Below are 17687 nucleotides of genomic sequence, written 5' to 3'. Positions count from 1 at the left end.
CAATTTTCAATCTTTTATAAATTTCATTAAACTGTTTTTACCTACATGTCGAGAACCGTAGCTTAGTGGTAAAGCGCTCAGGCCACGATTGCCAGAGTTACTTTTGTACTTTTAAATTTCGTATCTGTGCCTCGAGACTAAAAAGATTGTGGCGGTCTCCACATTACCTAACTTTATGGCTCCACAATGATCCTGCATCGCGCTAGCGTAATTTTCACAAATAATGACCATAATATACCTATATGTCCAACGGTTACTGGTTGAAGCTCGAACACCTGCTCGGAGAAAGATATTCTGATTGTTACGGTTGATCATCCCAAAGCTCCTGGATAAGATTGGGAAATAGGATACCAATAGGAAAGAAATTCCATTAAAAAAAGTAGCCGTTTGGTGAAGGTTGTACTTTTTCTTATCACGTTAATTATTACTCACGGTATCTTCACAGAAAGGTTTCTTCCTCAACAACCGTCTCGGCGGCGTGGGGGGCGCGGAACTGCTTGCTATCTCGCTCCCACTCGTCTTAGCGTCCACTCTATTGGAAGCACACTTGGAACAGCCCGTCTTCCTCGCGCTCGCGAGACTGCGCTCGCTGCGTTTCGATCCCACGCGCGGCAGGTACCGAGAGCAACAAGGTTCGACTTCTCTGGTGATGGTGCGATCAGCGCACTGAGTCGCGCCTTGTTGTTGTAATGTTTGTATTATTATCTCCTGCTGTTTAATTTTTTCTTCTAGCTCCCTGAAAAGTTCCAAATTTCGTTTTTTTTTTGTTCTTGCAGAGAGAACATTTGTTTATGTTAAGTAAACTATGACGACATCCATGGCGCAGCGGTGAACGCTGTGATTTTATATGGGAGGACCCGAGTTCGAGATATTGTAAAATTTCCGACTTTTCTCTGGTCTGATCTGGTGACGTGAAGTGACTAGTTATAGCCCTACTGACAGAGACGTGCGGCTTTCGATTTAGTTTTCTGGTACACGGTGTCCCGTAAAAACAGAGTAGGAGTAAGAATGTATTTAATAAAAATGCCGTACTCCTAAATAGGTTAGCGCGTTACTATCTTAGACTGCATCATCACTTACCAGCTGGTGAGATTGCAGTCAAGAGCTAATTTGTAGCGGAATATTTTTAATCCACTTCAAGTTGGCCCTTGCACCTACTGAAAAGAAAGATTGAAGAAGTTATAAATGTCATGGTACATTTTTTCCAGGTAGAAAATTAAGCTTAATGTTTATTGTAAGTATATCATTCTGCAACGCAGTCAAGCCTGTTTCAACCAATTAAATGTACAATTATATTTTATTGGACAATAATTTAGCTCATAAGCTATGAAAAATATCCAACCGGTCACAAACTTTGTTGCGACTGATGTACATACGTATTCTTCTTTCTCTGCTTCCGAAGCCAGTGCCTCACGCCGCAGACGGCTCGCCGCGCGTCTCCGCACAGCTCGGCGCCGCGGCTTTGCGCCTCCTCCAATTGACTCTGCAACTCTGCAGCCACCTGAGTCTTCTCCCTGTCGAATTTCCAAACTTTACAACCACAATGATTTAGGAAATCATACCTGCCCATCTCAAATGCTACCCACTTTAGATAGGCAAATTACGATTTATCGCATAAAACAGGCTCATACAAAATGGTTTAGTTTTATGGATGTATAAGTGGCGCTACTTTATACACAGAAAAAAAAACCTGAATCAGAGAACTACTTACGGTAGGAGCTTGCAATTTACGACACCACAGATGAAGGTGCCGCAAATTTAGTGAAGGTCCAGCTTACTGTGTCTTTCAAAACCAGCACCAGAGTAGACAGCAACATTACGCCTCACCATCACAATAATATCAACTCTTTACCGGACCACTAAAGGCACGGCATGATGATTTCACCTACACGGCACTTTTCCATACAATAAATGAACAAGAGTGACGTTTGACAGCAGTGATAGCAAGATTTACTCCTGTCGCGAGATACGTAATCACTCTGCGGGGACTCCTCCCACAATGAGAAGGGTGTAGGCCGTAGTCCACCACGCTGGCCCAGTACGGATTGATGCGTGCCGGTTTCCGTACGATGTTTACCTTCACCGTTGAAGCACGTGATATTTTAATTGCTTTAAAAAGGCACATAACTTAGAAAAGGTAGAGGTGCTGGGTTTCGAACAGGGCTCCCCGAAGGTGAAGCTGAAGTCCGAACCACTAGACTATTACTGCGTTACCATTCACATTCACATTACGCTTACTTGCTCATGTTTTACAATTACTTTAATTGTTAATCGTTATTAACACGCACGTCTGCTACGTTTTTAATGTCTCCGTAGCTCCAGGAAATATAAGGATACTACTAGAACCAAATCTACGGCTACGTGGCAACTTTTATATCCACATACGTAGGATGCCCCTTGCTTCAATAGCTTTAAGTCTTTTCTGGTAACTAACAGCTAGATACTTGTAAGTACGTAGTAAAGTCAGGTAAATTACGTAGGTCGATTTAAGTATACCGGCTATTTAATGAAAGCTACATAACATAAACTATTGGGTTTGTAGCTTAATAGTATCCTGTTTTGAGACTGTTGTAGCTTAATAGTAAGCTTGTAGCTCAATAGTAAGTCGCGCCACCGCGCCACCCGCGCGGAGTGAACAGCACCAGGTGGCAGCAACACACTCAGCCCGTAATCACCTGCAATGCGCGGCGAGGTGTCGGCACTGCTCCCGCGCGCGCTGCAGCTCGGCCCCGAGCGCGCGCAGCCGGCGCCGCGAGCCCGCCAGCTGGCCGCGCCACCGCGCCACCCGCGCGGACAGGCTCGCCACCTCGCCGCGCACCTGGCCGCGCTGTGTGTTAAACGTTGTTGTACTGTGTAGTTAAATCTCTGGAAGGAACCACCCTCTGCAACACAGGTTTGCCTAATGCAGAGAGTAGGGCCATTCGAATCTCTGTAGCCAAAAATTCTCAAGCTTGAATAAATTATTATTATTATTATCATCCAAAATGCGAATCTTAAGATAAGCAGTAATAGAACTTACTTCTTGAGCCACCAAATCCACTCTATTGATTTCTTCGCGGAGCTCTTTGATGGTAACTTCTTGCGCTTCGCACTGTTGCTGCACGGTCGACAACTCCGAAGACTTGTCTCTCAGAAGAACTGTTGTATGTGTGTATGAAATAAAGTAAATTAAGAATACATAATAACCTACAAGTGCAACATATTTTACTATACAGATTATTAACTATGTAAAGTTCTCTTCACAAGGGATACTGGAAAATGAGAACTGCCATCTAATATAATGAGAAATAAATTAGACATGTAAGAAGGTTTCGCGGCAATCTTTGAAGCATATATTTAAACTCGCAAGAAACAGATAAAACTGCATAATGCAAAATTTTGTATGCGAACATATTTTGCAATCTTCTCTCTCAATCATCAGAATTGTTGCTCCAAAACACTCTTTATGCATAATTCACTCCGACAGCGAAGTCGAAGTCATCAGCATCATCAACAGCAACTCTTAAAATTTTCGCCTTTCTCATCCAGTCGATGCCTGCCACTTTTCGAAGGTCGTCGCTCCACCTAAGCGAGGACCATCGCATTCGACTCCATCATATCATCATTCTTCTGCCACTTGAGCGTGCTAGCCTTAAGCGCTATGTCATTTACTTTAATTTTTTAGCGATTCACTTCGTTATAGACCTTATCCCTCAAAGAAATACAAAGCGTAGCTCAGAAGGAAAATTTACCAAGTCACAGAAATAAGCTTGTCCGTACCTTCCATCTGCTTCAGCTTGCAGTTGAGCGCGTCACACGCGCCGCGCTGCTCTCGCGACCCTTCTTCTAGCGCCAGCAGTTGGACCCGTACTTGTTGGAGCTTGCGGAACATAAGCAATGCAATTAAGAAGAGAACAATTAATTAACAAACTAAGGTACTAGGGTGATTGTTTCGAAAGAAATTCTGATTTAGGTAAGTAAATTAATATTCATTTGCTAAACTACAGTCAAGGTTTAAAACGTTGTATACTGGTTTCGGCAGAGCGCCTTCGTGTTATTAATATCCTTTGACACCTGGTGGTGCATAGGGTCGAGACTAAGTTTCCAGTTCCAAATAGATCTTTCCTAAACGATCTGATCCAGGACAAATTAGGTGTCTTTTACGCTTTAGAAGATGAGAAGAAAAGACACGGGTGGTTTTCTTAAAGCATGGTCTATCCAGCTAAACCTTCGTGTTTAGAATATGTAGTTAGTACAATAGAATTAAAGGAAGGTCTACTCCTTTACAGAAGTTGTTTTTTTTATATAAAATGATTCACTTTAGATTAAATAAAATTTTATGTAATAAATTTTTATTTACAATTTATTTACGCAATAAATCATGAGCATTCATTAGACTTCTGTCTGGATTCTGTGCTATATTTCTGATTTTGTATTATCTAACCTCATGTTCCTTGTCTTGAATTTGCGCTTGGTATCGCTGGTCTATGTTCTCCTTGTTTTCTAAATCTTCTTCCAAGTCATTAATCCTTTGGCGCAGCTCACCTATTTTAATCTGCAATAGTCAAAGTAATAAATATTTCTACGGCGACCATATTTTTGATGACCTTATTCCTGATGAACGTTTTTTATTATTTCAGTGCAATTTCTTTGCTTATTTAATATTGGTTTCGTAAGTTAGATTGATTTGTGATTTGAGCCATCTAGTTTTGCTAAGGATTCCTGAGAGAGTAGAGGGCTCTCCCAGTTTTTTACTATTTACTTTGAATGATTTTGAATTGGTTATCCATCGCTGTCGCTATTAAATTGGCATAACATAAATATAAATTGTACCTAAAAGATTCGGTCTGAAACAACTGGTCAAATATTTTATTTCCTGGAGCAATGATAACGCCACCGCGCAGTGTCCCCTAAATAATGATATTTTCTTTTTGTAATTAAATGCATTAAACCGACCGGTTAGGTCACCGGAAAGGAAAAAAAAATCCGGTGTGTGTTTTAATACCTCCATTGTATCGTTGATTCTCTTGAGCTTCATATTCTCTTCTTCCAATCCACAGGTGCAGTCTGTCTGCAAGCAACAGAAAAGGTTTTAATTATAATTCGAATGAATATACATAGTTTCATTTGAGTTTTATTTAGTAGTCTCTCGTATCAGTTAAAAACGAAGTTCACAAACATTTTTAATTGCAAAATAAAATAAACTGTATTATTTTCACTCTGCTTAACAGTGTAGATTCTGTGCAAATGGATAAGTCATGATTAAAATAAAAATAAACTAATGATACTGATTCTGGTGTACCAAAGAGGTATTTTTTTTTATTTCATTTTTTATTCCACTACAAGTTAGCCCTTGCCTGCAAACTCACCTCGTGTTAAGTGATGATGCAGTCTTAGATGGTAGCGGGCCACCTGCTAGGGAGTATGGTAGTCATACCCCTAATCAGTTTCTACGCGACATCGCACCGGAATAATGCAATTTTTGAACTATTTAGTAAATACAACTGGTGGTTTTCCAATTATAGAAAAATAGATATAAATAAATAGAAACACTAAATCGCTTAGCGCACGTCTTTGTCGGTAGGGTGGTAACTAGCCACGGCCAAAACCAGACCAGACCAGAGAAAATTCAGAATATATAAATTCCCAAATTGCCTCTGCCACGCACACACACACACACACCGTTGCGCCAGGGAGGTCAACAAAGTGATAAAGGAGATAACAAAGCCGTGCAGTAATTGAAGACGTACATTGAGCATGTCCCTCAGCCGCCGCAGCTGGTCGGCGATTCCGCGCAGGTCGTCGGCCGCGTCGCCCGCGCACTCCTCGCGCTCCCACACGCCCTGCCCCAGTCAAACACGACCATAGTGTACAGCACGCATTTATTTCAGTCACTTTTACAAATAAATATACAGTGATAAATAAGAAAACACAAATTTCGCATAGAAAAAGCTATAAATTCTACTACATCGGTCAGATGGCCGATCAAATCAAATGACACTAACGAAGCTTTACATTTTAAAATGCATATTTCAACAGGATTCCGACAGGATTTGAACCTGTCTGGCAATCGCGGTCTGAGCGCTTTTACCAATTAAGCTGCGGTTCTCCTACTGTCGATGCCGCAATTAGTATATGCCTTTTACATAAATCTTATAGCGACAAGTGTAAAACCGACAAGGTAAAAACACTAATAAAAATTATAAAACAAAATCGATTGATTATGATTATGTATGAGAGGCGTAGCTTAGTGGTAAAACGCTCAAGCCGCGATTGGCAGAGAGTCACAGGTTCAAATCCTGTCGGTAATATATGCATTTCAAAAATTAGTTAGTATATTTACACACCACACATTAATCCTGTTAGTTAAGAGTTGCTATTGTACCGAGTCAGTGCTTTGCGAACTGTTCAAAAAATTCGTTATTTCCATTTTCAAACTCTCCACTTCCGTAGCAATATCCTGAAACAACGGTAAAGAATTACACATATTTAAGTAGAGTTAAAATTAAAATTTATTAATTTCACGTAGACCTACTGTATAAGCACTTTTGAAACGTCAAGTACGTATGTTTGTAGTAACTCTACCACCGGTTCGGAAAGCAGATTGCTCTTTTCCAATTATATATATAAACCTACCTATTGAATCACTATCTATTGCTGAAAACTGAATTAAAATCCGTTGAGTAGTCTTAATGATCTAAGCGTGAAAACTACGGGAGCAGCTTTGTTTTATACTATAATATAAAGATAAAGAATTGATTGGCTCACCTGACACCGTGCGAGAGAACACCGCTGCGAGTGCACGACATGTTGTAGGCGGCCGATCTGTTCCACCTTCTGGCGCTCCACCAGACGCATGTCCAGGTAGGACCGTCGCAGCATTGTTATGAGCTCCTCTTGTTTTGCCGACTATTACGTAAAAGTGGATTAAGAATTCTGTTTCCTGTCACATTTCCTACTTACATCTTGTATACTAGATAATAAGATAGGGACTTTTATCCAGTTTCTTGGCCAAAATTAAGTGACTCATCACGAGAGAAACCAAACTGGTATAATTTATGTAAATAACAAGTATTATTTTTTCTTATCATATTTCCTACGAACTAGATAGCGACTTTATCAAGTTTTTTGTCAAAAATTGAGTGACTTAACAACTGAAGAGCCGCGAACTCTTCTTCTCTTCTTGGGAGAAGAATACCTACTTCGTACATCAATTTGTTCCTGCCAAAACAAGGAATTACTGGAATAGACTAAAATACTTTATACTTAAATAAAATTGATAATCTCATGATACTCACTTCGTAAAAACATTCTCGATACAGTTCTTCTATCACAGACAAATTGTCTCGCAGGGTCATCACGATTTTGTCGTCCACGTCCTAAAATTAGCCGCGCCAATGTATATATTTAAAAAAAAATATTAATTAATTAATTTAATTACTATTGCGGTGCGTCAAATTTTAAAGTGCAAATTAAAAACAATATGTTTTAATGTTAAAATTTGACGAGTTTTAGTAGTTTATCAATAAGTTTCAGCGTTTAAATAAAGCACTTATTTAACATGCATTATTAGTTAAGTGTTCGGCTAATATGAAGCATTATTAATCTACTCAAAATAACGTAACGTATTTTAAGGTACTAAAGGTCCTTACATTACCTTCGTTATACATTTATGAATCATTGCTCTTCGTAAAGAAGAACATGCATTTAAATTATAAGCATTGTAATAGAGAACGTCATAAACATAAGCTTCTTATGCCTCCATCAAAAACAGTTAAATATAGCAAAAGCACATATGTTATGTTACATAAGCTATACAATAAACTACCCTTGGATCTCATTAAGACAAATAATTTTTATATATTTAAAAGTAAATTGAAAGAGCTTCTTCTGAATCAATGTTATTATGATTTAAATGAATATTTAGGTTAATTTAAAAAAAAAATGGAATATTAAGAAGAGTAATCAACTTGACTAAACATTTTGGTATTGGCTAGCATTTGAGCCTCTAACGTCTTTGAACAAATCTTAGTAAGGTGTCGTATAAAAATCAAGTCGTCATCTTATTATATTCCCAGGATATGAATTCGGATGATACACCGCACGCGGGAAATCCCCGCAGGACTTAAAAAAAAAACTAGTGAAATCAGCTGCATATAGGTACCTACAGCACACTTCCATCACAGACATCACAGAAAATGACTTTTGGATGACCACCGTATAAAATGTCCCAGGGCTTGAAAATCATGCCTTTTATCATATTGTTGACGGTTTCGTTGGTATAAAAGCTAGCTATCGGATATCTATAGAAGGTATCCGGGAACCAAATCTATTAACCATTTAATAAGCGGTTTCCTTTTGTGGTGATTGACTGGGTTGATTGACCGCTCTTGTTCGATATCGGACACGACCGGAAACCGGGCGGGTTTTTACATAAATATACTCAATTAATAATTAGTGCAGTACGTATATATATTTGTCTCCATTTATCCCACTACTGCAGTGGGATAAATGGAGACAAATATATATACGTCCGTGTCACCGCGCAGAATACATGTACACTTCTCCGCCATTATTTTTATCTGTGTTCGTAAGAGTTGTGACTTGTGACTAATAGATTTAACAACTATCTCAGAATTTATTTAACAGGTGTTGACACTAAAAAAAATAGCAGCGTTAATTTAGCAGCTTATTAATTTTAGATCCATCTTTACTTTCGGGCTAGATGGCGATGTGTGTATTGTCGTAGTATATTTATTTATTTATTTAAATAACAACTGGTGTGCTCTAAGTCACGTTCGCGGCGACAAACTGACGCGTACATAACATTTCTAGTGCCTTGTTACTAAGATTTCTATGGTCGGAACGCAACGATTTAAACGATGCTTAGGTATGGCATAATTTCAAAATAACAATTGACGAAACCAGCAGATGGTTTATCTGATGTTAAGTGGAAAACGATCGCCTATAAACAGAGTTATCCTCCGTAGCGCATGTAAAGAACACGTGCCTTTAATGACAATTTAATTGCTCGAAACGCAAATAACTTAGAAAGGTTAGATGCGTGCTAGGATTCGAATTCGGCTTCCGGAAAATGAAGTAGAAGTCCTACCCACTGCTAGGATATGCAAGATGTTCCCTAAGCTAGTAACTGGAACTGTAATGTGTCCATGTGCCACACGCCGTGTCGGTGACGCGCACGGCTCTCGGCGCGTATAAATAGCACGCTACCTGCAAGTCGGCGGCGGAAGATACATCGGTCACCTCGACGTGGCGGCCCGCGGAAGCGCTGCGAGTACTGTACAACTGGAAACACCCAAACAAATCATTAAGACATACAAAAACTCTGTGTGGTCTCGCGTAGAAGGTATTTATGTTTTACCAGCTTTTATCCGCAAATTCGTACGCGGTTTTTTGGTTTGTCGTGAATCCTGCGGGAACGCTAGCTTGGTGGGTTTGAGAGTTGAAAAAAATCAACGGAAACGGTTAGGTTATTAGAGACCGAAACATGTACGATAAAAGCGGTTTTTCCTATTTTTTGACAACATTGACTGGGTTGACTGACCTCTCGTGTTCGATATCATACTTAGACTTAGTGTGGTGGGTCTGTGATTTGTAACCCTCTCTCCTATAAGGGCGGACACTGCCCAGCAGTGGAGTGAACTTACAGGAGTTTGTTGCGCCTGGTGCAGTTTGTGCGTTTGCTGCGCCTTGGCCGTGAGCGCCGCGATTCGCGCTTCCGCTAGCGCGAGGCTCTCCGCCTGCACTCGCACTGTCTCCTCCTTATTCTTCAACTAACAAATAACAACTTAGTAGTACTAGAGCTTCGTCCTGGGTGTGACCGAGTTCGTCCTGGGAATTACCAGTTAGGTGAATTAGGTTTTAAGTAAAGGGTCCCGGGTCGAATCCCTTGAATTTTTAACTTTCTGAACATTCTCTGTTCTGGTCTGGTGGGAGGCTACTGCCGTGGCTAACGTGGCTAAAAAAAACAAAAAATCTTTAAATCAACTTACAAATTTCTACGCGACATCGTACCAGAACGCTAAATCTCTTAGTGGCAAGTCTTAGTCGGTAGGGTGGTGAAAAGAGAGGAAATTCAGAAAATATAAATTCCCAGATTGCCCCTGATAGTTGAACCCAGGATCAATAACTTTAAACCACAGAACTCACCGCTGCACCAGCGAGGTCGTACTTGTACAATGTTGATGTTTGTCAAAATATAAAAACAAAAGCAAACAACATGAGCCACCAAACTCGGCACCTGCCGGTGGTCGTATCCGGCAGTAGCAAGAGGACGGTACTATATTTATTCTGCCGCAGAAGTGGCTACGAGCCGGATGTTGCCCAACACCCGAGGGCAATCCCCCCTTGATCTATAGTCCTACTAATATTATAAATGAGAAAGTGTGGATGTTTGTTACTGAATCAAACAAAATCGGCTGAACGGATTTGGATGAAATTTGGCATGCATGTAGCCTTCGTCATGGAAAAGAACAGGCTACAAAATTTAAAATTCATTTATTTCAAGTAGGCCTATTTTATAAGAACATTTAAAACGTCAAGTTTGTATGTTTGTAGTGACTCTACCACCGGTTCCGAAAGCAGATCCTAGCGAGAAGAGCCAGCAAGAAACTCAGTAGTTGCTCTTTTCCAACATCAATATTCATTTACTTTTATCCCAATTCCTTAAGTTCCCGAGGAAAAATTAAAATTGCTTACGAGCTAAGCCGCGGGCAGATACTTTCTATACCGATCTCTCAAATAGTTCCCGTGGTAGGATTACAAAATTTTTAACGAGCGAAGCTTCAGACCCAACTCTGGAGTCCACGCAGAAGCTATTAATATTATAAAGAGTAAATGTTTTTGATTGTTTGTACCGAATAGACTCCGACAGTACCTACCTACTGGACCGATTTCAACCATTTCTTCGCCAAAAGAAAGATTAACTATCACGAAGTAACAGAGGCTACAATTTATTTGAAAAAAAATAGAGATTTAAGAAAATTGCAATAACGTAACCTAATTGATGTTACATAAAAATTATGTATTACATGATTAAAGTCCTCATTATTATAACTATATTATATACCTACCAAAAGTCCGCGAGGGAACATATCTAACCATTATGGACGCAATAGCCGTTTTTGTGTTCTAAAATTTTATTAGATCGCCGGTAGGAACAAAAGTCGGATTATTAGTATCGCAGTATTAATTCTTATTCAAATAAATAGTTGTATCCTCAAGGGTATTTACATACCGGTAAAATATTTTTTAATTCATTCCAATGTATCGCAAATTAAAAAAATGTCCGAACTACACCTAAACAAGCTACATTTGATTAATAAAGTTCATTTCAAAAATTACACCCGATTATCCTTTACGAGAATACCCAACTTAAAATATGCTTTAAAACAAAAACAAACTCGGACGAAGTCGCTCAGCTAGTACTTGATATAACAAGAAAGCAATAATGAACGATACATTTTTAATGCGCTCATTGGAGATTAAGCTACGCGGTTGTATTGAGTCTAAATATAAAGTGAAGTGATAATGTAGGCATCAAAAGTGCCATCTGTGTGCCTATTTGAATAAAGAAATATTTGACTTTGACTTTGATACCCAATCCCAATAATCAGCAACCTATACTTCTATATCAGACGCTGTATTACATCTACACGTTCCCATCAATGCAACTCAGTTAACCTCCCGTATTGACACTGCGTGAACTATAAATACCGGACACCCATTGAGCACGCTCATCGCAACCTAAATATAACATCACTTACTATCTGCATAGTGGAGTGTAGTTTGTTCTCGAGCGAGTGCGCCCGCGCCGCTTCGCTCGCACTGCTGTCCGCCGCACTGAGCGCTCCTAAGCTTTCCTGCAACACAAACACTTAAAGAGAAATCCACCTTAAAAATTTCGTTATTTATTTCCATTCATGCACATGTCTAAACACAGTCATGAGGTCCAGTGAGGGCATAGCAATATTCGGCATCTCACGCAGGGCTAGCACAGGTAGGTAGCACACCCCTCACAGGGGATATAATTTACGTGTCCACCTGCTAAAGCACGGGAATATGAAATAGGAAAATTTTACCCCCGTTTATTACACATATATTATTTCGATATTATTTCCACTTGTGCGCCAATGCTCTGAGAGTTGATACAGCTGTAAGAAAAGATAAATTTTTATCCTATCCCCGGGGAGATAATTGTCTCCTGCCCGTGCTAGCCCTGCTGGTGTCTAAGATAGCGGGCTAACCTAGTAGGGAATATAGTAGTTATACCACTAAAAGGTTTCTTCGCGACATCGCACCGGAACACTAAATCGCTTAGCGGCACGTCTTTGTCGGTAGGGTGGTAACTAGCCACGGCCAAAGCCTCCCACCAGACCAGACCAGAGAAAGTTCAGAAATTTTAAATTCCCAAATTCACAGCGCTCATTGTTGCGCCAAGGAGTTCTTCAAAATATGTATAATAAGATATAATAAGATTGAATCCTTATAATTACAATCTGAAGGATTTCAGTCTTAGGATTCTAATTTTATTCATAAAAATCTTTAAACGAGCAATTCTTGTATATATGTAATTGGAATCTCGGAATCGGCTCCAACGATTTTCATGAAATTTAGTATACAGGGTGTTTCGGGGGCGATAAATCGATCTAGCTAGGATTCATTTTTAGAAAATGTCATTTTATTCGTGTTTTCCGGTAATAACCGATTTGGTGCAGACGAAGTTGCACGGGTCAACTAGTTAATATATTATATAGCGTGCAGTTAAGATTTAATGCATGCGAGAAAACTCAATCACTAATATAAGATCGAAGAACTGTTGATAGTTAACAGCGTCCTCTGTGGTACTACTACCATTAAATGCGATAACCAATCCGTCTGCCTAGTGTGGAGATTATGGGCAAAGCCCCCGTTAGGAGAGGCCTCTAGTCCAGTAGTGGACTGTTATAGACGAAGCGCTGATAGCCTAGTGGGTAAGGCTCCAACTTCCCTTGAGTGACTTTTGTGCGTTTTAATTCAAGCATTTAAAATATCACTTGCTTGAAACGGTGAAGGAAACATCGCGAGGAAACCTGCATGCCTGAGAGTTCTCCATAATGTTCACAACGGCGTGTGATGCCTACCAAACCCGCACTGGCCAGCGTGGTGGACTACAGCCTAAAACCTTCTCAGTCTGAGAGGAGACTGAGAAGGTTTTAGGCTGTAGTAATTGGCGTGCACGGGGTTTTTGACCAGGGTATGCATAAGGAAGGAAAATGGCATAAAATGAAAAAATCCTTCCCCTTTATGAGTAATACAAAATTTTTAGGAGTATGCAGTGCTTTTGCGCATGTATGAAGTGCACGCCACTGCCTGTAGTGGGCCGGTAATGGGTTGATGATGATGATAATGACACTTTTGCGCTGTATTTTCTTAACCAATACTATTTTCGGGATTACGAGTAGGTAACTTTCCCAGAAAAGGTTTGCGTTCTCCGTCCGGGTTTTTTACAAAGTGGAGACCGTTTGTATTCCAAGTATAAAAAGTAAATACCCTATGTTACTTCCTGTTATTTCAACTAACTCCAACTATGCCAAAAAATCTAGTTGATGTCTTGCTTAGTTAAGGCCTGAAGAAAGGACAAACAAACGCACTTTCGCATTTATAATATCGGAACGGATTTCGTATTAGGTACGCAAATTACTAATTTGTACGAGTATACTTGTCTTAACCTCCTACACACATATTTACATATGTGCCATATGTCAAGTATAGAAAGCTTGTCATAACGTGAAATTAAATTAAGGAAGACATTCTTTCCCCAATGCGGATATAAAAAGCAGAGACACTTGAATCTTTTCTGCGGGAAAATATTGAGCTGCTAGCAGAGACTAAAATTCTTAATAAATCTCACTTTGGTAAAGTCGCTGGTATCTGAGTCGCCGCACATCAAGAGGCCGTTGAACATCATCTTGTCGAAAACACATAAATAAACAACACAAGACGCTCTCAATGTCGGTAAACAAAACACGCATCCACACAAGTGCACTTCAGATCACTTTAAATGACTTTCTAATGTCAAATTCACTTTATTCTACTTAGTAGTAATCACAAATTTAACAAAGTTATTGAATTAACTTTTCCATTCATTTGTGGCGGGTAAACTTCTTATTACTTGGATACAGCTGATTTTTATAAACAAGTCTAACCACACTCGTGTACTACCAAAATCCTTCGTTATCTTTTTCCACTTATCCCAATTTCTAACCCACCAGTTTATTGGTGTATTTATACTTCTCGAAACAGATATTCAATATCTTCTTACAAAATATACAAAGTTATAGGAAACATAATCCAAAAGCGATGAAATAGGATTGTTAAATTAGTAAAATTTTAACTTTTAATCCAGAAGTTCTTAACAACTAGCACACTTATAAAACTGTCAATACTTTTTGAAACTCTGAATCTACACGTAATGTTTATAACTGTATGGAAAAAACTCAATGACCGGCGAACTCAAAGCGACACATCGACTCTGCGTGCAGAGACGCACTAAGGGTGCAACTCCGCACGCACGCGTATTTTTAGAATTTCTTATTTCGTAAGTAGTATAATTATGGTTTGAAGCAACGAAAGGGCTTGTGTGGGACCTGTGTCGTTCTGCTACGTGATAAGGTCTATATTCGTCCATCCTGCGGTAGTAAATAAGAAAGGATGGTCTTTCTTATCTACTCGATATAGCAGAGTTGTTTTACTTAAATACAAACAGCTAATTAAAACATATCCTCCGATGAACCCGAATCGCTTTTGGTTTGGAGGTTCACGACGACGGTTTATTCAAGATTTTGTAATCAAGAATTTGTCGTTCAACTTTCATTGAGTAGTTTTTTGACATATTCAAGTACCATAAGAAAAATTCTCGTGTCAAAGCAACTTCTTTATTATGAACGGAATATAAATATCGGATCTGAGCCATTAACAATTCCACGAATTTCGAAACTTTTATTTTTCCCACAACAAAAAATAAAACATGAGTTTTGTAACGGGCGGGAAGCGACGCGGAATGCACTTCGTTAGCCACAAGATACAAAGTTAAGACGCCTTCCGACGACACAGACGTTTCGTCACACCCGATCGTTAAAGAAAAGCGTACAGTCGCATTGAAAATGCAAGACAAATTAAACACGGAAAACTTAGTCGAAAAATTCCTCTACCAAATAAAAAATGTGAGGGGTAAGGTCCGTAACGAAGTGCTATGTCGGTAATTTCCAAAGAGCGGAAATTACCGACATAGCACTTAAGGCTAGCACGCTAAAATAGCAGTGGGTTTGTCGGAGGAACAATGCACTTGGGGAGTCGAAAGGTCCTGGAGTGGAGACCGTGTCCCGCAAAACGGCCTCTCGGGCGCTCTTCCCTTAGGTGGAGCGACGAACTCCGAACTCTGGATGGACTGGATGAGAAAAGTCGAAAATAGGAAAGCATGCAACTTGCATCTCGAAAGAAGCCTATGTCCAGAAGTGACTGCATATTCGCTGATAATGAAGATTCAAGAATGGTACTATATGATAAAAAAACCGCCCAGTGGTTAACCCTTGTATAAAATCGCTTAAAATTATAATTGAAAGGTTGGATTATAATTTCAAAAAGAACAGTAAGACTTTTTAGATTTTCACAAAACTTCTTTTCTTCTTGTGTTTACCCATAATCAGGTTATCTGATACGCTGCTACAGTTGAAAACAGGTCATAACACAGCCCATAACTTTGACTATCAACTTTATTTGTACGCGTGCCAACTCGGAGAGACGCGTTATAAATCAAGATTTATCTATGTCACACTTCTTTCCGGATATATAAAAATATTGTACTCTTATATTATACAGTTGATCTATTTTACTTGGTAATTATTTACCATAAACTTTTTAACCCAGTAGTTGTATGATATTTAGCGGTATCGTCAATTTTTGTTCAAGGTTACAGGTGACCATTCGATAAGTAAAAATTACGAAACTTTATACTTACATTAAGTCTAGGACTGGTGCTCGTGTAGGTATCATTAAAACGCTTGATTTCCTTTAATTTCCTGCAGCAATATTCATAGAATTAAAATGTGTTATGTGGTGTAAAAATTGTAAATAGTTTAAAAAAGAACAAGGCAAGATGTAGTATTTCCTGACTACTGGGCAATTTACATGTAGTTAACTTCAGCCTTTATATTTTTGACTATGTAAAGATATAATTTTACTCACTTCTCAACTGTGAAATTTTTTCTCATTTCTTTTTTTTCGAAACCGCTTTCATTATTATCCAAGGGTTGCCTTGCCATCAACTGCGCAAGTGAGACCGGACGAAATTTTGCTGCCCTCGGTCCACTCCTATTAAGATTTGATATTCCATCAGCTGACAATGCTTCTGTATTAGACTTTGATCCGATTTTCTCAAGGCATTTTTTTTCTTTATCAGATATATTTTCAATCGACGCTTCTGTATTACGACGTGTTGAAGTTAAATTTTGCACTTTAATTTCATCACAATCGCATTCTTCTGCTTCAATTAATATAAGAATTGATTTACTACTAGCATTATCACTTTCTTTAACTTTACTCATGAGTTTCCTTCTATTATCTTTCTCTGTTTTATTTTCTATTCCTTTATCAAGAAGTTTATTAATATTTTGAGTTTCTCTATTTGTCCGATGATGTGATATTGAACGAGATTTACACTCATGGTTAGTTTCATTTATCGAGCTATCCGTTAAGAGAAGTGGCGGCGAAGGCGGCTGCAACAGAAAAAAAAAATATAAATATAAAATTTAAAGTAGCCTTTACTGCTGATATTATTTATTTGTCTAGCGTTCAGATTATACATTTACAAATCCTCTATTCTAAATTTTCCATATGATGTTTTATAACTATGAATATCATACTACATAGTTTATCAATAATAGATGAACTATGTTCAATTGTTGTATACGAGTTTATCTATGGGTTTTGATTGTCTAAGTAGAGTATATACCAAGTTTTTAAAGATTTTATATTATTTAAATTTATTGTATGTATAGATGATTAAAACTCACTTGTTCCACAATGGACACTTCGCTTTCGTCCAATAGCATCCGTTCTTGACTCAAATTTGGTGTAGAAGTTACCAATCCAAGCTAAACCAATCAGATTCAAAAAATATTAGGCCAAACTTTAATAGTAATAGTACCACAGAAAATTAAATGAAGAAATACATTGGTCCAAACACATACAGCAACATAACAATTATATGCTTACCTCTTAATATATCGGTCGAAAATAATCATGTTATATTTTGGAATGGAAGTTATCCTTGAAACTAGAAATGACTGGATACACTTTAATTCTAATAAAACAGTACAGAATAAGTGCTAACATAAAATATATTTAATGTTTAAGGAACTAAATCACTCATCTCTCAAGGACATTTATTATCGTCTCCTGAAGCATTGTAGTTGGTACAGCGTCTATCCCAATCATGTACAATACTGGTCATGTCAATTTCAGGGCGCACTCTACGCTTCCTCCTTGGCTGTTGCTGCACGCAGGATATGGTGAGGGATTCAAAGGATCCCGATGCTTTACGCTCGTTCTCGTTATCTCTTTCTTTTTGGAGTTTAACGCTATTCGACTCGTTTACTTCTTTTAGCTGTCGAAAAACGCACAAGTTTTAGTTATAACTGAAATAACCA

The 17687-nt window shown here is 38.7% G+C and overlaps 1 protein-coding gene across 1 annotated transcript in view; it reads right to left on the bottom strand.

Annotated features, from left to right (window-relative positions):
- Window positions 1-17687, bottom strand: part of LOC120637015 (GRIP and coiled-coil domain-containing protein 2-like) — a 31149-nt gene that overhangs the window by 963 nt on the left and 12499 nt on the right. Inside the window, exons 9-27 of the mRNA XM_039908598.1 lie at window positions 17480-17644; window positions 17052-17132; window positions 16225-16754; window positions 15998-16058; window positions 15326-15427; window positions 11766-11861; window positions 9648-9773; window positions 9211-9285; window positions 7278-7358; window positions 6748-6888; window positions 6365-6439; window positions 5730-5822; window positions 4985-5050; window positions 4424-4534; window positions 3760-3859; window positions 3020-3138; window positions 2676-2827; window positions 1377-1514; window positions 433-736 (exon numbers count right to left, since the gene is read on the bottom strand). Of these exons, the coding sequence (XP_039764532.1) occupies window positions 433-736; window positions 1377-1514; window positions 2676-2827; window positions 3020-3138; window positions 3760-3859; window positions 4424-4534; window positions 4985-5050; window positions 5730-5822; window positions 6365-6439; window positions 6748-6888; window positions 7278-7358; window positions 9211-9285; window positions 9648-9773; window positions 11766-11861; window positions 15326-15427; window positions 15998-16058; window positions 16225-16754; window positions 17052-17132; window positions 17480-17644 (2616 nt within the window). The remainder of the gene's footprint in view (window positions 1-432; window positions 737-1376; window positions 1515-2675; window positions 2828-3019; window positions 3139-3759; window positions 3860-4423; window positions 4535-4984; window positions 5051-5729; window positions 5823-6364; window positions 6440-6747; window positions 6889-7277; window positions 7359-9210; window positions 9286-9647; window positions 9774-11765; window positions 11862-15325; window positions 15428-15997; window positions 16059-16224; window positions 16755-17051; window positions 17133-17479; window positions 17645-17687) is intronic.

Source organism: Pararge aegeria, chromosome 3 (genome assembly GCF_905163445.1).
Source record: "Pararge aegeria chromosome 3, ilParAegt1.1, whole genome shotgun sequence".
NCBI classification, from domain to species: domain Eukaryota; kingdom Metazoa; phylum Arthropoda; class Insecta; order Lepidoptera; family Nymphalidae; genus Pararge; species Pararge aegeria.
Note: the sequence above shows the minus strand (reverse complement) of the source record. Positions and strands in the feature narration are given on the sequence as shown.